General features: G+C 32.0%; 2 protein-coding genes across 6 annotated transcripts in view; one reads left to right on the forward strand and one right to left on the reverse strand.

Annotated features, from left to right (window-relative positions):
- LOC129914492 (uncharacterized) overlaps positions 1 to 24,774 on the reverse strand; it is a 487,839-nt gene that overhangs the window by 317,756 nt on the left and 145,309 nt on the right. The gene's annotated exons all lie outside the window — the stretch shown is intronic.
- Positions 1,862 to 20,931, forward strand: LOC129914495 (sensory neuron membrane protein 1). Of its 2 annotated transcripts, XM_055993787.1 has the most exons (8): positions 1,862 to 2,049; positions 8,757 to 8,914; positions 8,980 to 9,127; positions 19,381 to 19,635; positions 19,697 to 19,993; positions 20,053 to 20,262; positions 20,320 to 20,498; positions 20,583 to 20,931. In XM_055993787.1, the coding sequence occupies exons 1-8, from the start codon at positions 1,933 to 1,935 to the stop codon at positions 20,800 to 20,802; spliced, it is 1,584 nt and encodes a 527-aa protein (XP_055849762.1). In that variant the 5' UTR covers positions 1,862 to 1,932; the 3' UTR covers positions 20,803 to 20,931. The 2 variants fall into 2 exon arrangements, with proteins under 2 accessions (XP_055849762.1, XP_055849763.1); XM_055993788.1 differs by lacking the exons at positions 8,757 to 8,914; positions 8,980 to 9,127.

The following is a 24,774-nucleotide window of genomic DNA, read 5'->3' on the forward strand; positions in this document are numbered from 1 at the left end:
GTTATGGGAAAGCCATAATGCGCATATGCGCGCTTCGTTAACTTTCGTTAAGCATATGCCGTGCGCTATGAACCGCACGACATGAGTAAATTTCTTAGAATAAAATGTAAACAACATGGATGCAAGGGGGATGGAAGCATTAAATTAATTTTCACGTAATAAAAATGTGATGAACGAATTGTGAATTGAATAATAAGTTTTAAAATTATTTTTGTGGTAAATTCAACGCGTTTTTTTACAAAAATTATGGAAAACAAAAATGTAAATTGTGACAGCAGGCTATGCGCGCGTATGTTCATTATGGCTACAGCTCATGTTTTCAGAAACAGGACGAAGCAGTTCGTTCGATTTTGACATAAGCCCATGCGCGCATATGCCTATTATAGTTGGGCCTTAAAACATTGCCTCTCAAACACCCGAATTTCTTCCATCGGAGATGAGGCAACGTTGAACCATAGACCGGATGAGGGCCATGTGACAAATCACTTTCACCCTGTTGTCAATTCGGCTGCTTTTAAACAACCGCTTCTTCAGGGCAAAGACTTTCCTAGCTTTGGCCCAGAGCTTGATTGAAGGAAATCTCTTCAGTATTTTAGCCGCTTGCATTCTTTAACATCGTCATTTCATAATTGATTGTTATCTCGAGTTCTTCACTTCATAATGTACCTTATATTTCGCAAATAAAAAAAATTTGAACCCGAACGAGCGAAATTAATTCTCAAATTTAGTTAAATATTTAAGACTTAAAAAAAAATTCTGCAATAAGTTTTTCCGAATTTTATCCTAAACCATATTTTAAAACATAGTTAATAATAGTAAACAATTCGTTTTATTTATCAATATTTCTATACAATACAATACAAAATGTGAATAAACATAAAGAAGTCTAAAGCTTTAAATAATATTAACGATACAAATGCATTACCTACAAATACAAATTGCAAGATGCAGGCCTGGTATATATAAAATGACCGGGGAAAACTACATCAACTTATATTTAACGCAAACCGAAATGCAAAATTGACTGGAATGGGAAAAAAACAATCAAAACACTAATGAAGCAAAATCATGAGTCATTGAAAATAAAATTAAAATACTTTATAATTGAAGGTTTGGTACTTTGAAATCAATCATTTTCATTCAACTCATTTTGTTGAATACAACAATGTTTTTATTTTTAATTTTCCTGTACCTGTTTGTAATGCAATTCCTTAAACAAACGAAAAAAATAGTTCATTCGTCAGTTTTTATAATTTTCATAATTTTCATTTATAAAAGAGCATTAATAAAATTTCCTTTAACTTTACATTTAAAAAAAAATAAAAAATATAACAAAGAACACAGAACAAACGGCCACTACCATCTGCACTTGACACGTTTTCAATATCATTTACTATTTCACATTCAAATTTATAATAGTGAAATATTTACCAGGTGTTAACTTCTGAATTTTCGATTAAGACAAAAGCCCTTGCAGAAAAATAAATATATTATTGGAAAAAGGAAAAACTGACATCTGTTACGGCAATTGCAATTTCCTTGAATTTTAATTTTTTTTTTCATTTCTAAAAATTATTTTTAAATTTCAAAGTTTCATTGATTAAATTTTCTTATGACTTAAATAGGGGCGTGGGCAGTTACCAACTCAATAACAAACCTTATACTTAATATTACAATTACGAAGTTCAAATGACAGTACTTTGCAACGAAGTCGGCAAAATACACTCGTGATTTGAACACGATAGGAGGAAGAATACTATTTAAGAGTTTTTTTAATTTTATTTTTAAAGTTTCCAAACCAATTCAAAATATCGGAGGTGGAATATTTTAACAAGTTTAGTTTTCAAAGAGATACAGAACTGATAAGAAGGGCGTTGTAAAATCTAAGACACGATTTGTATATACCTGAGGTGATATAAAAAAGATAGTAAGATGAGATTATTAGTAAGACGGAATAAATTAATGATGTTTTCGGGTGGAATTTTTTTATTCGGAATTGTATTCGGTTGGATTATCTTCCCAAAAATATTAAATATTATGCTAAAAAAGGTATTTAAAAAATATGTTTCAAGTTACAATTTTATGTCATCCAACATCAATGTTCAAACAAAACATTTTTCCGAGAAAAATATTGCAGAAAAATGCACTCAAAATGAAAATACATGTATACTAGGGCGTTTGTTAATTATCAAAATTTTTTTGATGAAGTTCTTGTCTACATTAAATACCGTTTTCAAAAAGGTTTACCTTAATTTTTCTTAGACCAGGAGTTTAGTCAGGACATGCACGTTTTTTTTTTTGGGTTGTATTTAATTTTTCATGCTATTTCATATGCTTGTTTTAACAAAACATAAACCTAAAAAAAACTATGCATGTCCTGACTAAACCTCTGGTCCTAGAAAAATTGTTTATACCTTTTTGAAAACGTTGTTTTTGACATAATCAATTTTTAAATTCAAAATTTTTTAGCTTTTTTAAAATTTTTTTCTTATTTTAATTTTATTTTACGATACCAAACACTGCTTTTGGTAATTAAAATCAATTTTGCAATCAATTTTAGATTAACTACTGAAAACCAGATGGTAAAATGTAGTACAGTTTTTGAAATCATCAATTTTTAAACTCATTTTTTTTACTTATTTTGATTTTTTTTCCTATATCAATTTTATTTTTTATTTTAGGATATCAAGCACTGCTTTTGGTAATTAAAATCAATTTCGTAATCAATTTTAAATCAATTACTGAAAACCATAATTTTAAACTCAAAATTTTTAACTTTTTTAAAATTTTTTTTCTTATTTTAATTTTATTTTTTATTTTACGATATCAAACACTGCCTTTGGTAATTAAAATCAATTTCGTAACCAATCAAGCTTGATTTTAAAATTAAAGAAAAAATTAAAGTAAAAAAAATATTAAAAAAGTTAAAATTTTGAGTTTAAAAATTTGTTTTTCAAAAACTTTTCACCAAAACGACATTATTTGGAAATATAATTAAATAATAAGGTTTTGGCTTAAAAAAAGATATAATATAAGATTGTAGGTGTTGCCGTTGTTTTTAAATATTTTTTTAAAATAAAAGTTTTTTTTTGGCACTCTCTGAAGTAAAAAATTAAAAAAAAAAATAGAAAGCATCCAGCCTGCTTTCTGCCATTTTGAATTTAGAAACTATATACCATCAGGAACACAAACAGAGAAAATATGACCCGCTAAAAACTAACAGATTGCCATATTGTTTTACCGTCCTTATACATATTTCATAAGGAAATCTTATTAAAATCAACGATTAATAAGGTTTTTTAAGGAGATTTCTTATTATTTTTATAGAGAAAATCTTATTTAAAGTTGACTGAAAAGTTGATTTTTTTTGCAACTTAACACTAAAACAAAAATCGCGATCAATATTTTCATGGAAGGTTGGTTCAGGTGGTAAGGTGGGCGACTAATGATTTGAAGTCCCCAGTTCGATTCCCGGCCTGGTCGTCTTTTTTTTTTTTTTTTTTCTTTTCAAAACCCTACAAATGCAGATTTTAAAACAATAAGGAAAACCCGATTGTTTTAATAAGGTTTCCTTCTTGGATGAAAACCATAGAGAAATCTTATTGTTTTTGTTCTATTTTATGTGGTCTATTTTTCTCTGTTCACTTGCAAAATGGCAGCCATTTCCGAGTCAATTAATTAAAAAAAAAAATTACCACTTTGCGCCCTTCTGCCACCCCTATTCCATCCACTTAGCTTTCTGCCATTTTGGAATTGTCACTTTAACACCTTCTTCAACCACCTCCGTCACTTTCCGAGAAAGTTTTTTTTTCCAAAAAAAATGCAACGCTTATTCCATCCAGTCTGCTTTCTGCCAATTTGGCATTTGCTAATCCCACCCCCAACAGTTTTAATGAAAAAAAATTCCATTTCCCGAGTGAGTCCGAAAACTTGCAACCATCTTTTAGACTATAATGTATGTGCACTAGAGTGACCGCAACTCCCATAGAAAAAATTTTTTGTCGAATTTTTTTCGGGGGAACCCCATAAAATGTTCCGCCTTTGGAGATTTTTAGATAGCCTAAATTTCAGCTCGATTGGATAACTCTAAATGGTGCCGACACTCGCTCAAAGTATAAAAAATCTCTGTTTTTTCACTGTTTTTCGAAGAAAATTAGCTCTAGCTCCCAAACAGATCGGGTTATTTTCACTTTTTATATATTTAATTAAAGGTAGTGTTGTTACACATAATTCAGATGCTTAATTTGTTTAGTTTTACTAAAAAAGAAAAATATTGTCATCAATTTAAATTTTCAGTACTTACCACAAAAAGAGCTGAAGTGCAAACTCGATTTAAAATTAAACTTTTTTTTTAACTGTTTTATTCTGCGGATTGGGATAGAATGGATGTTTCTCTATCTCTGGGCCCTCGGGTAGCAAAAGTATGAGGTATAGTCGTGGGGTGAAAGAGCTATTAACAATGAAACTTTCTTTGTTACTGGATCGATGTAAGGCATCTGATAGAAATGCTTCTCGCATAATTATAGCTACAATAGAAGCACTAGGGCAAAATCCAATTGACTTTGTAGTTTCAAAATCAAACTTACATTCAACAAGAAAAAACTTTTGCTTGGTTTAATGCCCCAAGAGCTTATCTGGCTCCTAAACAAGATCTTGATCTTTTGCGTAATTGCATTGAATACCGCAAGATAGACAAAGATATTTCAGAGAAGGCTCTTGCTAAATTCTCAAACCATTTATGGTATTTGAGTTCAGAGCAGGCAGGTCTGGCGTTCTTTGACCTAACTTTACCAGATGGCGAACAAAATTAGAAACGGCCAACATAATTTTGAAAACCAGTGAAACGGAAACCAACAGAATAGTAAATCCAAAGCTACAGACACATGAAGATGAACAATTTGTCACAGCAGGGTTAAAAAATATTGTGAACAAAGAAACATTGAACTTTTTCAGCCGATTGAAAATAGACACAAGTTTTCTCAAAGAACCTCCAAATCTTTGGCCCGAAAACCCGCATTTTAAAGAAGGCTTTAAAAAAGTGCAATCACTTAAAGTCGTAAATGACATGACAGAAAGAGGAGTCAAATTAATAACGGATTTTAATAACCTTTTAACTAAAGATGAGGAACAAAAACAATATGTACTTCAAGTAGTCAGTGAGTGCCGAAAATTGTATCCTGATGCTTCCAAAACTACTTTGTAAATCTGTTGATTAAATTTTTTTAGTATTTACTTCATTAATTATATATAAGAAATGTAACACGATGTTATTTTTTTTGTTTTTTAGGCCGTGGGTGAATTGCGTAAAATAGTTCACATAGTGTTAAATATTTGACACTGTTGAGGTGAATAAAAATTTTTCAGCTGTTAAAAATTTATTGGGCTCTGGGACCTGGTTAAATTTGAGTTAAATTTTTTTTGCAGATGGTTTTGTTTTGTTTTTTTTTTTTTATTAAAAAGGAGTTTCATAGCAGAAAAGAGGCAGAGAAAAATATTAAACAATAAGCCATACAGCTGAAATTTTTTTGTTCACCTCAATAGTGTCAAAAATTTTACACAGTGTTAACTATTTAACGCAATTCACACACAGCCTTAGAATTCTGTTAAATGTTTCGTTTTTTTAAATAAAACAGTTTAAAAAAAAGTTTCATTTTAAATCGAGTTTGCACTTCAGCTCTTTTTGAGGTAAGTACTGAAAATTTAAATTGATGACAAAATTTGTCTTTTTTAGTAAAACTAAACAAATTTAGCATCTGAATTATGTGTAGCAACACTACCTTTAATTAAATATATAAAAAGTGAAAATAACCCGATCTGTTTGGGAGCTAGAGCTAATTTTCTTCGAAAAACAGTGAAAAAACAGAGATTTTTGATACTTTGAGCGAGTGTCGGCACCATTTAGAGTTATCCAATCGAGCTGAAATTTTGGCTATCTAAAAATCTGCAAAGGCGGAATATTTTATGGAGTTCCCCCGACCAAATTTCGAAAATCGATTTCTTGCGGTCACTCTAATGTGCACAAATATTAAGTTCGATATAACAATTGCACAACAACTCAATTTTAAAGTTCAAGTGACCTCAACTCCAAATTTATAAAGCGTTTCGCCCAGGTACGACAGTGGGCTCATCAGTTAGATCTGTCGTACCCTTACTAAGACGCCTTATTTTGGTCGATGTTTACCGACACTATATAAAACTCACAGCATGAATATACTGTGAATTCAAATATTCTAAAGGAATTTGTTTAAATTCAGACCTTAGAAATTGTATGCCCGTGGTCAGGCTGATGTAATAACGAAGAAAAAAATAACAAAAATAATAAAAATTATTTAAATTATTTCTATTTTATACCTGACCACGGGCATACAATTTCTAAGGTCTGAATTTAAACAAATTCCTTTAGAATATTAGAATTCACAGTATATTCATGCTGTGAGCTGAGAGCTTAAAACCAGTTCTTCGGGAAAATCGACCTTGTGCTTAAGCCGCCATCTTGGATTAAAGGTACAACACGTTTTAGTGAATAACTCGGCCATTTTTGATTTTTGACAAAAATTTTACATGTAAAACTTGTAGAAAATTTTATTTTCTATAACTTTTGTCTTAATAAATTTTTCTATATGACCCATGTTTCGGATGATAAATGTAGCTGCAATGTTAGTTTTTGCAAATTCCTGAAATTTTATAAACAAAAGGAACTATCTCAAAATCGGTAAGTGTCGTTTTAAACAAAATTAGTAAATATTATAATTGATGTCTAGCAAGACAATTATGTGTTTGAATTTTTCGAATCGCTTCATTAATGCCAGAGATATGACCAATTGTTTATAATAAAAGCCTAAAAGAGAGAGTGAGTTTTAAACAATTGGTCATATCTCAGGCATTAATGAACCGATTTGAAAAATTCAAAGACTTAATTGTCTTGCATCAATTATATTATTTACTAATTTTGTTTAAAACGACACTTTCCGATTTTGAGATAGTTCCTTTTGTTTATAAAATTTCAGGAATTTGCAAAAACTAACATTGCAGCTAGATTTATCATCAACAAAAACATATAAAAACACTCCTATATTGCGTTGATCTAAAAATCTATAACACTGGTCTGCAAAATTTAACTTTTTTTTTTCTCCTTCAAATAATTTTTTGATATTATGAAAGATTAGAATTTCCTGAATCTAAATCTGGTATCAGAAAAATTCTATCAGGTACCATTTTTGTAAAAATGATTTTTGAAAAATGTGAGTAGATTCTAAAAAATCCCTCTTTTAGATTCATTTGAACTTGTATATAATTAAAACTATTTGTCGCATTGAGCTCAAATTTGGAGGACTTATTCTTCATAATATGACCTATCGATTGACACCAAATATGTTCTTTTACATTCATGTTTACTCATTTTTTAAAATACTGATTGACAATAAAAGCGGACATTTCGAAATCCTTCACTTTTTAGTAAATCCTACATGAACAAAAGCACCTTAATTAAGGAAAATGTAAAATATTAATGCCCATTATATTTAAAAAGTCAAATATGTAAAGAAAACCAAAATAAAAATATTAAACAACATTTTTACGTGTTTTGTAATTTTATATACTATTTTTCTATTTAGAAATTATCTTATTTTTAATAAACTATTCGATAAACTGCCTTGTAAAGTTTCAGATTTGTTTTTCCTAGAAACAATAGTACACTTTTCTTATAGTTTTTTGATATGCTGAGTTAGAATTCGAAGTCAAGAAAATTCTATCACGTCAGGATTTTATGATATTCCCATTAAAGTATCACAAAATCAAGTTTTTTTTAGAAAATCTCAAAAAAACTACTATATCTCAAAAACCAGAGCTGGCCGAAATTTTTTGAGCTCGGATTCAAAATCAGCACACTAAAGTCCATTAGAAAAGTATACTTTTGTGCTAAGGAGAAAGATATATTAATTTTTAGAGATCAGTTTCTTTATGGTAAGATATGCAAAACCTTCTAAACTTACTTAAATTAAGATATCTCGGAGAAGAAAAGAGATATTGAGAAGATTGAAATTGAATTTGAAAGAAAAAAATAAGTTCGTTCATAAACCGTATCAATTTCAATTGAAAAAGATTACATTATGCCAAAATATTTCTTCGAAAACAGCAAAAAAATGGGTTTTTGAGATTGTGTAACGGGAATATTTTAAAAACGTGACGTGCTAGGTCAATTCTGACTTCGGATTCGGAATCAGCATACAAAAATCCTTTAGAAAAGCATAGTTTTATTTAAAGGAGGATTTCCTTGCAGACCAGTGTAATCAAAGCGGGTATAAAGTTTAACCTGAGTAGGGGTATAGTTTTTTCAAATTAACTCGAAAAATATGGGTCATATAGAAAAATTTATTAGGACAAAAGTTATAGAAAATAAAATTTTCTACAAGTTTTACATATATAATTTTTGTCAAAAATCAAAAATGGCCGAGTTATTCACTAAAACGTGTTTTACCTTTAATCCAAGAAGGCGGCTTAAGCACAACGTTTTTTTTTGTTTTATTTTTATCTTTTACAAAAATTGTTGGATTTTAACAAAGCCTGGTCAAAATTTACTTTATTATGTTTTGTATCTGTTTTAAATGTTTTTAAAATTTTTGGATTTTTGACGAATTCAATATGAAAAATTGATTTTTTTTTTTTCATTTAAAACTTCGAAACGTTTATTAGAGATTTTGTTGTATTTGAAAGTATGTAATTTGAAAGTAGAACTAAGAGTTACAAATTTTTTTAAGCAAATCAACCTAAAACCCGGAACTGACATTCGTGAACTATGGCAAAGTACACCTTTTCCTTTGGATTTCTTAATTTATGTCTTCAACATTACAAACCCAAATGAAGTGATAGCTGGTGCAAACCCTAACTTACAAGAAATTGGACCATATTACTTTGAGTAATAAATGTTATTACGATATAAATGAAAGACAAATTTTAAAAAATTTTTATTAACAATTTTAGGGAATGGAAAGATAAATATGATTTGGATGATGATGTCATTGAAGACTCAGTTACTTACAACATGAGGAACAAGTTCATCTTTCGATCAGACTTATCGAACGGGTTGACCGGAGAAGAAGTCATTGCAGTTCCGCATCCATTAATTCAAGTTAAGTTCATATTTAAACAAAAATTAAATTGGGAAATGAATGTTATTATTTGATTTAATTTGAATTTGATTTAACGATTATTCAAACGTTTTATATTCTGAATATGTATACTTTGAGAATCGATAGTGAATTGAAACAAAACGAAAGACTTTTGGAACTTTGTTGGTAGTCCTAACTCAATGTTGTTCAATAACAAAACCAGCCATGACCTGGTTGAAATTTCAATTATTAGCCCGGCATCTTAATACAATTAATTTTACTGTTTAAGAATCAATTGTTTACTGACTTCAATCAGGGCCGGGTTTAGGGTAGGGCATCCGGGGCTTCAGCCCCGGGCCCCCACAAAACCAATCAAAAAAAACAAAAAAAAAAGTGGTTGTCTGTAAAGTCGGTTTACGGATGATGATTTTACGTGATAACGTCATCAGAAAACAGGTCGTGTGTTGTTAAAATAAATGATCTAAAAATTATTTATTTGCTTGTAAAAAAAATTATAATATAATAATTCTAATAGTATAGTACTTAAGGCAAAGATTAAGACCTAACATATTTATTAGAGTGACCGCAACTCCCATAGAAAAAAATTTTTGTCGAATTTTTTCGGGGGAACCCCATAAAATGTTCCGCCTTTGCAGATTTTTAGATAGCCAAAATTTCAGCTCGATTGGATAAGTCTAAATGGTGCGGACACTCGCTCAAAGTACCAAAAATCTCTGTTTTTTCACTGTTTTTCGCAGAAAATTAGCTCTAGCTTCCAAACAGAGGGGGTTTGTTTGCACTTCAGCTCTTTTTGAGGTAAGTACTGAAAATTTAAATTGATGACAATATTTTGTTTTTTTTTAGTAAAACTAAACAAATTTAACATCTGAGTTATGTGTAAAATAACTACCTTTAATTTAATATATAAAAAGTGAAAATAACCTCCTTTGTTTGGAAGCTAGAGCTAATTTTCTGCGAAAAACAGTGTAACAGCACTACCTTTAATTTAATATATAAAAAGTGACAATAACCCCCTCTGTTTGGAAGCTAGAGCTAATTTACTGCAAAAAACAGTGAAAAAACAGAGATTTTTGATACTTTGAGCGAGTGTCGGCACCATTTAGACTTATCCAATTGAGCTGAAATTTTGGCTATCTAAAAATCTGCAAAGGCGGAACATTTTATGGGGTTCCCCCGACCAAATTTCGAAAATCGATTTCTGGCGGTCACTCTAATATTTATATCTGTATGATTCGTAGAAAAACGGAATAACTTTTTTAATCCTATCATAATTTACAAGAAAAAGCTAAAACAAATACCTTTTTTATTTTCTTTTCATTATATCATTTTTTTAAATGAAAGGCTTACAAAAAAATTACGCCGTAAAATGCGTAAAAGATATACAAATAATTTTTTGAAAACAATGATTTTTAATGAAAAAAGTGAAAAAATCAAAATTTTTTCTTCTAACACCATTTAATCCATTTTTTTTATATAAATTTTATAGGTACCATATAAAAGCCTATTGGTTCAACTCAAAATATTCATATCAAGCATGTCTGCACGACATCTACAAAAAGAGCTAGAATTATTTGAACCCAATCAATTTTCATCAAGAAAGGCAAGAAAATCAATCTTCTTTTTCAATTACCTTGAAGTCCATTTTTTAAATAACAACCTACAATAAATTTTATTCCATCTGAAAGCCTATTATTTCAGCTCATAATATTTATATCGACCATGTTTGTGCGACATCTACAAAAAGAGCTAAAACTTTTTAAACCGAATCAGTTCTCATCAAAAAAGCAAAAATATCAATCTTTTGTATCTTCTCATGCCAGTAAATCATATTTATTTAATTTTTTATATTTAATATATCATAAGATAGAGCTTATTATTTCACTTTTCGTATGACGCTTCAATCATATTTCTACGATGCCTAGAAAAAAAGTTATAATTTTTTAAATCCAACCATGTCGAAATTTCAAACTGAGAACACGGTACTTCCACACTGCCACTGGTGGCTGGTCATGGGCAACAAATCTTCACAGGTGTTTTGAGGTATTTCTGAAGTTTTTTTAATTAAACATTATGTAGCTTGTGGTAAATGTACTGTTATATGTGATATATCAAATGAAAGGTAATAATCAGCCCTATCGAGGTATCCGTTCGGAGAAAGTTCCGAAACGATAGCCCGTTCCGATCGGAACTTACATTTTTTTCAAGGTATCCACTTCTGAACAAAAAAATAAAGTATACAACCGCATTCATTTGACACATGTTTCAGCGTGATTTATTCAATAAATAAAAATCCTTGTGATGCTCAAGTCTTCTTAATTTAAACCAACCTCTCTTGTTGAGGTTTTATCGCTGTTTTTTGTTAATCTACACTAAAAAATCAAAATTATATTTACATTTTTATATTTTTTTTCTGTGAAATTCAACTTTTCTGAAAATATTCCGTTACTATTCTGTGTCGGAGAATTTCCGATGAAATTCAAAGCACAACTGTCAAAAAGTCTTTGTTAAACAGACTTCACCGCAATGCGTTGAAGGACGTCATATTTCATCGGAAGATTCTCCGATATGTCAATCGGAAGATTCTCCGATATGTCAATCGGAACCTCGTTAGAAAATTCTCCGATTTCGAATAAATCGGAAAAAAAAAAAAATTTCTCCGAACGGATACCTCGATTGGGCTGATTATCAGCATGCTCAATAAAATTAAAAAATTGTATCTGCTCTAGATCAAAAGAAAGAACTTGTTGAAAAATAGAACTATATTTTACCGTTTTCTCAATATTGTGACTACAAAATTGATTGATATTTTGCACAAATATACAGTATTAATTTCATTTATTTATTTACGAACCCGAACCCAACGGACCAATGATCGGTCTGACAGGTGACGAGATGGAGACAGAAACAGACTTGACTGAAGTGAAAAGAAAAAAAAGGTCCAGGAAAACACCAGAGAAGAAGGACCCTAAAAAGAAGAAAAATGACACCCTGTTGAAGTACTCGACCAAAGTGTTCAACCCACTGATGCACCAATAACCACAGACAACAAAAAAGAGTGCCATGCCACCAATCATAGTTTTCTCTGGGAACATTGCTGAAATACGCAGGTTTGCTTAAGGAAAACTGCTTGGTTTTACTCTGAAGAACCTTAACACGAAAAAAAAAGCATAATCAATACAACAACAAGGAATGACCACGATGAAATAAAGAACTATTTGAAGGTGATGAAAATACAAAACCTATCGTTTACCCCAAAAGAAGACAGGAAAACCTTGATGCTGCTGAAAGGTATCCACTTCACCATCAGTGCCATAGAAGTTAAAGAGGAACTTAAAATCGAAGGACTGCCCATCATTAAAGTTTCCCCCTATAGGTCAAGAAAGACCTCCAACAAAGAATTCAAAAGCTTTGTTGTAGAACTTAGGAAGACGTGCGATGTTGCAGAAGTTTACACAAAGACAAGTATCATGAACCATAAAGTTTACTGGGAGCGCTTCAAGGCCAATGATATAGTCCAGTGTAGGAACTGCCAGCGCTTTGGGAATGTAGCAGTGAACTGCGGAATGAATTACGTCTGCGTTAAGTGCAAGGGCAGCTATCTGCCAGGAGAATGCCCACGCAAGGACAACTCTACCCATGATGTATGGTGCGCCAACTGCAAAACCGAGGGACACCCAGCCAATTACAGAGGATGCCCCACACTTAAGAAGAAACAAGAAGAGAAAAAACAAGCTCTGACGCAAAAGAAAGCCCAACAAGAGTTCGTCACCAAGTCAGCTTGCACCTTTACCAAACAAGCCATCAGTTTTGGAACTTTTTCAAGAAAAAACCCAGTTCCACAATCAACAATAAATAAATTTATGAAACCTACTTCCCAGATTCAGCCAGCAGTGAGAACCCCAAAGAAGACATCAGTAGCAACACCATGGAGCAAAGAACTCAGGACAAAACTTAACGAAGGAGGTTGAACGTCTGTTTGGATCCGATCTAATTACGGTTATGGATAAAGCCCGTCCCACCAAATTACAACTATCTAAGCGAAAAACAGAACTCCGTGGCCCTGGCCACCTTTATCTTTGACTTATGCAGCGCTTAATGCGCCTACAACAACTGCGCATAGTGGCTTATAACGTTAACTCGTTATATAGCCTAGAAAAAAGAACATCATTCAACCTATTCCTGAAAAAGAACAACCTGGACATTGCCTTAATCAGCGAAACAAATGTAACGCAGAGGAACAACATTGATTTCGGCAACTACAAGACTCTTAGAACGGACAAGAGAGTGAGGGAAAGAGAGGAACTGTTCTGTACCTTCACAATAAATTTGCTTACTGTGCCCGAAAAGTGACAATTCCTTCCTCTTCAATATTTACACATCCGATCAGCAACACCCAGAATTAGCTCAGAATCTCCTGTTTGCAGAGGACTCTCTCGCGTACGCGAATTCTAAGTCGCCATATTAGCCGCAAGGAAAGTGGAAGCTCACATAAGACGACTTAACGAGTTTTATAAGCGCTGGGGCTTCAAAATCAACACAGCCAAATCTGAACTGATATGCTTAAGACGACCAGGCACCCCAGGAAATCCTAGAATACGCTCAGCCAGGAACTGCAGGAACATCAAGATAAGCCTTCTCGATGGAACACAAATTTCAGCAAAAAATAACGTCAAATATCTGGGAATACAATTCGATGAGAAGAACCAATTCAACCCTCAAGCAGCAGCCGTTTTGAAAAAAGCCGCACTTATGCGGAAAAGAAACGGACTCCAGCCAAAAGACAAAGCTTCTCCTGTACAAGCAGCTCAAAAGGCCTATCATCCTACTACCTACTGTTTTCCTATCTGGTTCACGGTGACAAAATCCCACCTAAACAAGTTAGCAATCCTGGAGAGGAAGATCTTAAGGATCTGTACAGACATGCACTAAGACAGGATACGCAGGAAACACGTCAGCAACAAGAGACTGTATGAAGAATCCCAAATTATAAAACTCGACAAATATCTTATCCAATCAAGCAGAAGATGCCTACAGAACCTGAGCAACCATCGAAACCCAATAATAGGAAGAGTCATAAACCAGCCAAGACAGCCTAACCAGCGGTACCTAGAAGCTAAGGAACTTTTGGATGAGGATAACCGAGATAAATTTTTTTTTCTTAAGAAATCCGACTTTTTTATGAGGTAATTTTTCCATATTATTCAAGTTTTGTACCCTTTCAGAACCTTTCAGAATACAAAATCTTAAATAATATGGAAAAATTACCTACAAAAAAGTCGGATTTCTTAAGAAAAAAAATTTTATCTTGGTTATTTATGAAATATTCCCAACAAAGTTATACCATTTTGAAAAGAGAATTGAACACACCAACTTTTAAGGCAACTTGCCGAAACATCGCAGTGCATTTTTTTACACTACGGCTCATTGAATTAGAGTCATGTAAAATTTTTTAGTACTAAGTTGGGTAAAAAAGTAATATTTTCTTTAAAACTGATGCAGCTGAGTTAAAATTTTTGAATGCATTTGATAGAAGGGTTATTCAAGGTTCCGTAACAAAAGAAAAAAATGAGAAAAATTAAGATTTGTAGTCACGGCACATGAAAAACCGTCACAGGTCGACCATTTTTTCAACTTCTTTTCAAATGCCCATAACTCCCAAAATGTATGGCTGCGATTTTTTTTATTATTTTCCTGATAACTGTCACCACCTACCCTATCTACCGTTTTCGTTTCGACGTTAACTTTTGGGACACCCTGTATATGAACCGCAATAAAACAAATAGAAATTTTTTTTGCTCAAAATTTTTGTTTTGGCATTCTATAACATGCCTCAAAAGTCTAGAAAAGTCTCATGTCCGCAAGTCGCGATTTTCTAGGTCAAGGCGCGAAATGGGGTTTTTCAAAATTAGCAAAAAAAGACGGTGGTATTATATACACATATGATACAAGATTTCAAGGTATTTTTTAATGCTGATTCCAAAAAATCTAATCAAGGCGATCTGACGTCTCTGAAAAAAGGTATACCTGTTTTTCATCTGTCAACCCATATTATTATAACAGTTGCTAACTTACCTACTATCCTACTTAAAAGTTAGGGTAGCAGAACCAAATTTTGCATGAAGGTTTTAATATCCATTATCATTAAGAATCAAAACAATGCAATGCAAAAACATACATAGCTATGACAATATATTTTTTTTGAGAAAAGGGAAATTTTGGGATATGCACTAAAAAACATTCTGGTACAATCTTGGAATTAGTGCTAATAGGCTAATTTTTTTGTTTCTATCTTTGTTTGGATATTCTATAACTTATGTCAAAAATCTAAAAAAATCTCATGTCCGCAAGTCCTAATTTTCTTGGTTTGAAGATAAGGTGCAGATTTAAAAAAAATTGGAAAACTACACTTCAGATATTTGTGTCAGATCAACATGAATAAGGAACATTACTTTTCAGGGATGGTCAGATTGATTTGTTTGTGGGTTTTGTTGAAATCAGCGTTAAAAAATACCTTGAAATCATATGGGTTATGTTGGTATAGATATAAGGATCTAAAGTTTTTTATTATTTTTTTTAAATCTGCAAAAACGGGAGCCGAGTTATTATAATTTTAAGAAAGCATCATTCCGTAAGAAAATTAAAAAATATTTCCCTTGTGTTAAGTCGAATGATAGTTCTCAGTAAGATGGGTTGTTTTCATTGTTTCTTGTTATAAGAGGATTTGTCTCATGTTTTTCGTTGGGCATTTGGAACTTTTTTAAAAAATTAATTTCTCGGCTCGTGTGGGTCGTAGAGAACTATAATTGTAGATAATTTAAAGGACTACAACAGTATTTTTTTTTAGCCAATACTAGCACCGCACATAGGAGTATTTCCATTAAAAACCTGGACAAAATTATTTTTTGAAGTAAAACAATTTATTTATACTAGAACTTATTATTTATGCAATGAAAGGCGGTTTTATGTAAATAAGTTGAAAAACTTAAAAAACGCACGTGATAAGAAAAACTAAAAAAAAATAGTATGAAATTTCATACACCCAAATTGTGAAAAATTAAAAAATCTAAATTATTAGAGCTTCTAGAAAGGAACCATTGTGAATTTTAGGCTTAGTGAATCCAAATGCATCAAGTTCAATAACAAAAATTTCTGGAAAATGTTAACAACCAGTAAAAAAAAAAAACGTAGGGCGTATGAGTGTTTTTTACTCAAAGTGAAAATTTCATTCGCAAATTATTTCGTTAATCGCAAAAAATTGCACCCAAATTTTTGATATTAAATTAAAAGAATAGTCAAAGTTATCATAAATCTATGTTTCGAGGCAGAATAGTAGGGTATACTATAACAAAGAACTTAGACTTTAAAAAAAATCAATAAAAAAATCTATATGTGGCAGACTCTTTCCCACTGTCATTTAATTGAACAAAAAACATTTAATATTTCCATAATTACTCTTTAATTATAATTCAATACCTGCAATTGTATTTTTAATTTGAAAATTTTATGTTTAAAAGCACACTCGCTCACAATCAATCTCCTAACAATGCTCACCAAATCACCACAAATTAAAAACAAAATTCAGAAAATAAACAACTGACTTTGAACTTGTTTTGTCACTCCACACAATGTACCATAAAAAAAAGAGGTCATATGAGCCTCTGATATTTACCATCCGCTTTGTAAAAAATTTAATTAAAAATTTTGATTTTTAGAAAATTGACTTTTGTCCAGCTTTTCGACCAGAATACTCCTATGTGCACCGTTTGAAAAATAATAAGGCAAGAGTTTGCTAAACAAAAAAACGTCTTTGACTTAATATTACTTATTTATTATTTGTTTCAACAAAAATAATGTGCACTAAATCGATAGAAAATGTTGTAACGAAAAATAAATGGCTTTATTTTTTGTCGTAGGCCATTCTGAAGCCGAGTTATTCATAAAAGACGATATTTTTGAGTGTTTTCGCACCGGTTTTGCCTGCGTTCATTTATCAATTGCTCAGCCATTTCTGGTGATAATGAGCTGATTTTTTCTGTAGAAAAGTTTCATTTCTTTTTTATTGCATCTAATATACTCACAAACAGCGTTTCCGGACATGTCCACAACTCAAAAACTGATATTCAAATGACTTAAAAACTTATTTAAAAAATGGTGTCTTAATATAATAAAACATCATGCACATTGCTAATACTTCTAGACCTCTTAAGTCCAGATCACCATCATTTCGAGGAACTTTTTTCTAGTACTATTTTTGGGCTTTTGCGGTAAATTGAAAAATATACATTTTTTTGCTCTGTCCCTTCATGAACCGACAAATTATACCTAAGGCGAACATTTTAGCATGAAATTTTCATCATAAAACAAAGTTGATTTTTTTAGAATATGTCCTCGAAATTTCCCACCTCCATGATTTTGACCTAGGGTATATATATAGGTATAGTTTTGATTTTATTTGTCTATCGGAAACTCATGTAGAGGATTAAAAAATAGTAGAAATCAGAAATAACTTTCTCTCTTACGAATGTGCATGGACTCCTGCAAAAAGAACTTCAAGCAAGGGAAGAGCTAGCGGTGGTACTCTTATTGCAATATAGAAAGAGATGTATAGAATTTTCAAAATAAACAAAATTGAAGAGATTATTTATGCAGGGTGTCCCAAAATTTAACGTCGAAACGAAAACGGTAGATAGGGTAGTTTGTGAGAGTTATCAGAAAAATAATAAAAACAAAATCGTAGCCATTTATTTTGGGAGTTATGGACATTCGAAAAAAGAAATCGAAAAAATGGTCACCCTGTGAGGGTTTTTAATGTGCCGTGACTACAAATCTTAAGTTTTCTCAATTTTTTCTTTGCTACAGAACCTTGAATAACCCTGGTAACAAATGCATTCAAAAATTGTAACTCAGCTGCTTCAGTTTAAATCAAATGTCACTTTTTTGCCCAACTAAATACTCAAAAATTTTACATGACCCTAATTCAATGAACCGAAGTGTAAAAATACACAACGATATTGCAAGTTACCTTAAAAGTTTGTGTGTTCAATTTTCTTTTCAAAATGGTATAATACTGTTGAGAATATTCCATAAATAATGGAAATAAAAATGTTTGTCTTAAAAAATCCACCTTTTTTATTATGTAATTTTTCCATATTATTTAATTTTTGTAACCTTTCAAAACTGAATTTGTATTTTTAAAAGTAGTTATGTGTGTTTTTTAGTCTTAGTGAACCCAAATGCATTAGGTTCGATAAAAAAATTTCTGGAAAATGTTAACAAACAGTTAAAAATGTTTCTAAAAAAATTTAATAAACGCTCAAAATAAGGAAAACTTAAAAATTAGTATGAAAATTCCCCTAAAAATGAAAAATTAAATATTTCAAAAACTATGGTACACTTTTCCGTTTTTTAAATGACTGATGTCGGCGCTTCCCCTAAATCGTTAAAATTAAACCAATTTTATTTAATATTTATATATTGACAGTTTGTACTATTATTACACAAAGGTGAATGGTTATTGTTTAACTTACGTATATAAAGGTACTTTGATCTACAAGAACAAGTTCGTGCGATCTAGTCGTGCATTTTATTTCTTTTAAAATGTTGCCTCTATGTTCCCATTTTAGAAGCGGTAACTCTATTTTTTTCATTTTCACTATTAACATATCTTTTATTTGACATCAATTTCAACCCCTAACCTTATGAGCTTAGTAACTCGACGACCGGTTTCTCCGACTATTCCTTATTTTTACCCTGTTCTACATTTATGGCTATAACTTTTTCCCACAGCGAATTGAAGCTTGTCGCCGGATAAACAATTGATCTAGGCAATAATACATTTTCAACGACACATGACTCATTGTTATGGGTCTCAGGACCAAAATTACCATTGTTCTTTATTTTCGAACTCGAAAATCTTATTAAAAATGATATCGACAGTAACTGTTAAACTATTTTGTAAAATCAAATGGAATAGCATTATTTTTTTTCAAGCAGGAGTCGAGGCTTACGATTTAGTTATACCATTTACCTATCCCAAACGGACAAGATGTCTAAGACAGGCTCAAATTTGCACACAAAAAAAAATTTATGAATTTACGAAGAAGACCATGTTGAAAAAATTAAAAGGTTATGTAATGATGTATGATGCACTTAATTTGTTAGGTTATCGCTTAAATCTGAAACATTATTCGGTTATAAACAATTTCTACATGGAAATAGTTTTCAAAGTTTGTAAAACTTTATTTTTTTACAGGCAATTGCTATAGTTGTGCAACGCGATCGAGCCGCAATGTTAGATCTTGTTGCCAAAGCAATAAAAATAGTGTTCCCTAATCAGTCCGCTATAATGGAAATTAAATTCATGGACCTTTTTTTTCGTGGATTCTATATCGATTGTTCATCGGAAGAATTTGCTGCTAAGGCTCTTTGTACAGCTTTTTATACGGGAGAAGTCAAACAGGCAAAACAAGTAAACGATACACACTTTTTATTCTCATTCTTGGGAGCAGTAAGTAGATATTCTTGTACTTATGTATATTTCAAGTATAGATTATTGTTAATCGCACTAGGCCAATTATAGTGACGCAGGTCGTTTCACGGTTTGTCGTGGTGTAAAAAATGTTCACAAATTAGGAAAAGTAATCCGCTTCGAAGACGAACCCGAAATGGATACTTGGGCGGGTGATAAGTGTAATCAATTTATCGGTACTGACTCCACAGTTTTTCCTCCATTCATGTCCAAAGAAGACGGTTTGTGGGCATTCACACCCGATCTTTGTAGATCTCTCGGAGCAATATATCATTCCAAGTCTAAATATGCCGGATTGCCTGCAGTAAGGTATTTTCTGGATTTGGGTGACATAAAGGTATTTGTTTTTTTCCTAAATAAAAACTGAATCACTTGTCAATATTGTGAATAATTAAGGCCGATCCAAATCTTCACTGCTTTTGCGACGATCCAGAGGATATAAACTCCTGCCCTCTTAAGGGAACAATGAGTTTGTTTGCATGCGTCGGAGCACCACTAATTGCATCAATGCCACACTTTTTTCACGGCGATCCAAGCCTTTTGGAAAATGTTAACGGACTAAGTCCAAATGAGGAAAAGCATGCAGTTTTCATCGATTTCGAAATTGTGAGATTTGTTGTTGAAATGCATATTTTTACTGTTTTTTTTTTTCTTCTTCGTTAGACTTCTGGAACGCCTTTTCAGGCAGCAAAACGTCTGCAATTTAATTTAGATGTTGAACCAGTACCGAAAATTGAGCCCATGAAAGATGTAAAGCAACTTGTTATGCCACTGTTCTGGATACAAGAAAGCATAGCTTTAAATAAGACTTGGACCAATATGCTCAAGTACACTTTGTTTCTGTAAGTTTATATTTATTGATTTGTCTCTTTTTCTATCTACATTAAAAAAGTGTATTTTTAAATAATTTTTTTTTTTTTCCGTAGTGGTTTGAAAATTAACTCTACAATACGCTGGACGAGTCTAAGTGTAGGAATGCTTGGTCTGATATTTAGTGGTTATCATTTCTACAAAAAGTCGGAGAGCATTGATATAACTTTGCCTGTTCAAACTGCTCCAGAAACCACTATCGTTTTGCCAATAACACAAACGCAACAAGAAAATTCTGTTGTAGAAGAAAAAAATGGAGAAGAAAAAAAGTTTTAACATTATCATCAAAAACACGAAAAAAATTAAATTTGCTTATGTATTTTAGCACGCTTAGTAACTAAAAACAAAACTCACTACATATTTAAAAATATTTATACATTGTACCTCCCTCTTTTTTTTCTGAAAGTTGTTAGTATTAAAATATAAATTTATCCCTAAACATTTTTTTTACTTATTTATTGTTTGTTGAATTCAGAAAAGAAAAAGATCCAACATATGAATGGTCCAGAGGAAAAACAGCACAAGTCCATTCCAACTCATTTCGAGAAAAACACATTTTAAAATTTTGTTCTCCATACAACTTAGTACTAAAATAACACAATTTATTTATTTTTTTAGCAAGACTTGAATGTGTTTTATAAAAGTAAGGATGCAATCAGATAGTGCTCAGTTAATAGGTACTACAAGACCTCATCATTAATTTATTTTTGACAAACATTTTCATTTTCATTGAATACTTTGGATAAAAACTGGTGTTAAGTTTCTAGAAACGTTAATAACCTCAAGTTTCAAGAAACGCTGCGGAACATTTCGTGGGAACATCAAGCTGTATAAATGGTTTGCGAAAGTGTCATCTCAAAATATATGACAAATCAAATATTAAAATCCTGAGTAGACGCGCGCAGCTGCAACTTAAGACTGAACTAAATATTTGGCTTCGTCAGAGAATGTGAATGGTACACATTTAATTGAACGTGGTTCTATATAAGAATCTTGTATTTCCTAGAGTTAAAAAAAGCCAAGTATTTTAAAATTACACTTACACAAAAAGTACTGAAATGTTAAAGTGTACCAAGTTCTAAAGTTTTTTTTAAAATTTGTATCAATAAAATTTTGATTTTCAGTGACTCTTGGGACTAAACATTCCCTATGAGGAGATACGAAGCTAAGATGTAGCCATATCCTCCCCTCCCCTCCCCCTGGGGTACATAAGCGGCGTATAGCTGCGCAGATCAGAGACGGCATTGAGCGCGAAGAAGCAAGGCGCAAGGAAAAAGCTAGATACGCAAAAGTACTAGCCGATAAGAAGCCAGGCATATCAGTGCAGACAATAAACAAGGGCAGAAGGGAACGGTCTGCTGACAACTCCCCTGCAGGAGCAGCCTCGAAGAAGCATCGTGCTCACGAGAAGACCAGATTCAGCGCAAGTACTAGCAAATACAAACCCTGATCCAACAAGGGCAATAGCTCTAAGGGCCTTGTAACACCACAGGAAGCCAACAAATATGCTCCTGTAATCAGTGGGTCAACGGAAGTCTAAGACGTCTGAAGACTTATCTCAGACCGGTGAGACCCCTAGGGATAACTACCGCTGCACCTGAAACTGATGCTGGCGCTCCTGCCAGTAAACCCGATGAACAATAACCAGGGGATTGAGGTGTCTCCGAATAAATTTGCAACACGCGAAGGCTGCCTCGGCAGTACTAAGCCGCAGATTTAATAAGGAACACCTCGATATATAGTGTAATATGGGCACCATACTACTCAGTTCACATAGACCGCCTTGAGAGCATCCAAAGAAGGTTCATGCGTTTTTATCTACGTTTTCTCCTGTTGTCTCCAGGATATACACTTCCACCGTACGCAAATAGATTAAGGTTAATCAATCTTCCGTTATTATCGTGCCATAAGCAATATTTACAGTTATGTTTTATTTTAAAATTAATAAATGGGTCAATAACACCTCCATCAGCTCTGGACCGTCTAAATTTCAGCTACAGTCAAGCTAATTTATCATATGTCCAATATTTAGCAGAACAAATTATGGTTTAAATAGTCCCTTAAATCAACTGATTTCAGTCTTCAACAGAAAATATTATATAATTTCTTCATTTAATGTTAATTTTAAGAGTAAGAATTTCAAACATGCACAATTAATGTACAATTTTAATGTACAAAACAAATTTTTTTTTTTTGGAGTGAGTACATTTTAGAATTCATTTATAAAAATAATCTTGAAATTTTTAACCATGGGAATAGCCCCACCTTCATGAACAAAATCGGGGAAGGAGTCCTTGATCACACCCTATCCACTCCATCCATAAGCAATGCTATTCAAAACTGGCATGTTTCGACTGAAACATCAATGTCAGATCACCGGCAAATTTGTTTTGACATATGTATAGGACCAAAATCCTCCTTAACGTACAGACAACTGAGAGCGACGAACTGGGACGACTATTGCCTAGACTGTCCACAGCATCAGAGACATTGACAGCCTCGAAATAAGCTGCAACAGTCTCAATGCAACAATCACCACTGCCTACCACAACGCATGCCCAGAGAAAACTAAATCAGACACACGCAAAACAATATGGTGGAATACCAAGCTCTCTAAGCTAAGAGCGCTGACCAGAAAATTGTTAAACAGAGCCATGGCAACGGAGACCCTCATACCGCACTTCACTAACCAATTCACTGTGCAAGTTTTTTTTCAAAAAAAATTTTGGGCTGTTCCTCCTATTTCAGACCTGAGAGATCGATTGGCATCATTAGTTTTTCGATTTATCGGTACGACTTCAATCAAAATTTTTTTCGGAAGTTTTTTTCAATAATTTTAAGCATTTTGCCCGGTTTAAAGTCATTTTTCTTGTTTATATTGCTATTTATTCGACTCAAACGTTATTTACTACCAGCATTAAACAAATAAACAATTTTATGCAATTTATTTAACAATTTAGCAAGTTTTTTGTTGAAAAAATTCAAAAAATTTGGATTTTTTTGCATTGTTATCGTTTTATTATGTTTTAGTAACTAAAGCAAATTACAGATCCAATTCTGATAATTTCTATTTTAAATTTTTTTCAAAACTTTTTTTTTTAATTTCATATATAAAATGATTTAAAAGTATTATTTAGATTATTTACAGAAAAAAATTATATGGGAGTGAAGGATAAGATTAAATCGTTTAGGCGGTAGAAGTAATTTTCTCACAAATCGGCTTCAAATGTAAAAAAAAATGTATTAAAACACAACGGCAACACATTCGTTACTAAGATATACATTTTCACAAAGCCAGTAGTTTATGCTGGTAGTAAATAACGTTTGAGCAGAAAAAATAGCAATATAAACAAGAAAAATGACTTTAAACCTGGCAAAATGCTTAAAATTATTGAAAAAACTTCCGAAACAAATTTTGTTCGAAGTCGTACCGATAAATCGAAAAACCAATGATGCCAATCGATTTCTCAGGTCCGAAATAGAGGGAAACAGTCAACAGCGTACTTGTCTCGCAAATATCTCTAGTAGACAATTGTCTCCCAAGATATAACTTCACCCAAAACTATAAGGTCACATTCCTCTCACGACATGGCTGGAAACAGAACAGACCCATCTTCAACAGCGAGTCTCATGTATGGTACATAGATGGCTTCAAAACAAATATATTATAAATTTTGAAATTAGGAATACTTAACTATTAAACTGTGGTTAGTATGCGAAAGCAGGAGTGGAATCGGCTAAAATGATATTTGACTATCTTATTTTTTACTATCAAATTTGATAGTGAACTATTTTTTATCTGTGTAAGGTCATCGTTTTGAGATCATTTTTAATTTTGGTTTACTTAGTATCACTTGGGTTTGAAATCTGTCAAACGTCAGTAAATTTTTAAAATAATCGATGAAGAGTTTCAGTTTTTCACGTCCATAGCTACAATAATTGAGAAGACAATTATTAAAAACGTAAGTTAATATTTTTTAAAACGCTTAAAATAATAATTTATAACTTTAATATCTACCTAGCAAACAAAACTCGAAAAGGATCGCTTACAAAGAATCCCACAAAATATTGTATAAACTTTCAATTCAGATGGAAGATCCAAAATGTGTATACTCAAAAAAGTTATTATTCGTTATGTTATGGGGCATTTCACGTGAAACCAGCAGCTAAAAATGTGGTGGGTCGTCAAATTTGTTCATATTTGGTATATGTATTCCTTAATCGAATTAAAAAATACATCTGGAAGGA

Source organism: Episyrphus balteatus, chromosome 3 (genome assembly GCF_945859705.1).
Source record: "Episyrphus balteatus chromosome 3, idEpiBalt1.1, whole genome shotgun sequence".
NCBI lineage: Eukaryota > Metazoa > Arthropoda > Insecta > Diptera > Syrphidae > Episyrphus > Episyrphus balteatus.

Bases quoted from the DNA above. Each gene is read 5' to 3' on its own strand.
- LOC129914495 (XM_055993787.1), top strand. From the start codon at position 1,933: ATGAGATTATTAGTAAGACGGAATAAATTAATGATGTTTTCGGGTGGA. The intron at 9,128-19,380 runs GTTAAGTTCATA...ATTTTTTTACAG, and splicing joins TTCCGCATCCATTAATTCAA to GCAATTGCTATAGTTGTGCA. The intron at 20,499-20,582 runs GTAAGTTTATAT...TTTTTTCCGTAG, and splicing joins CTCAAGTACACTTTGTTTCT to TGGTTTGAAAATTAACTCTA.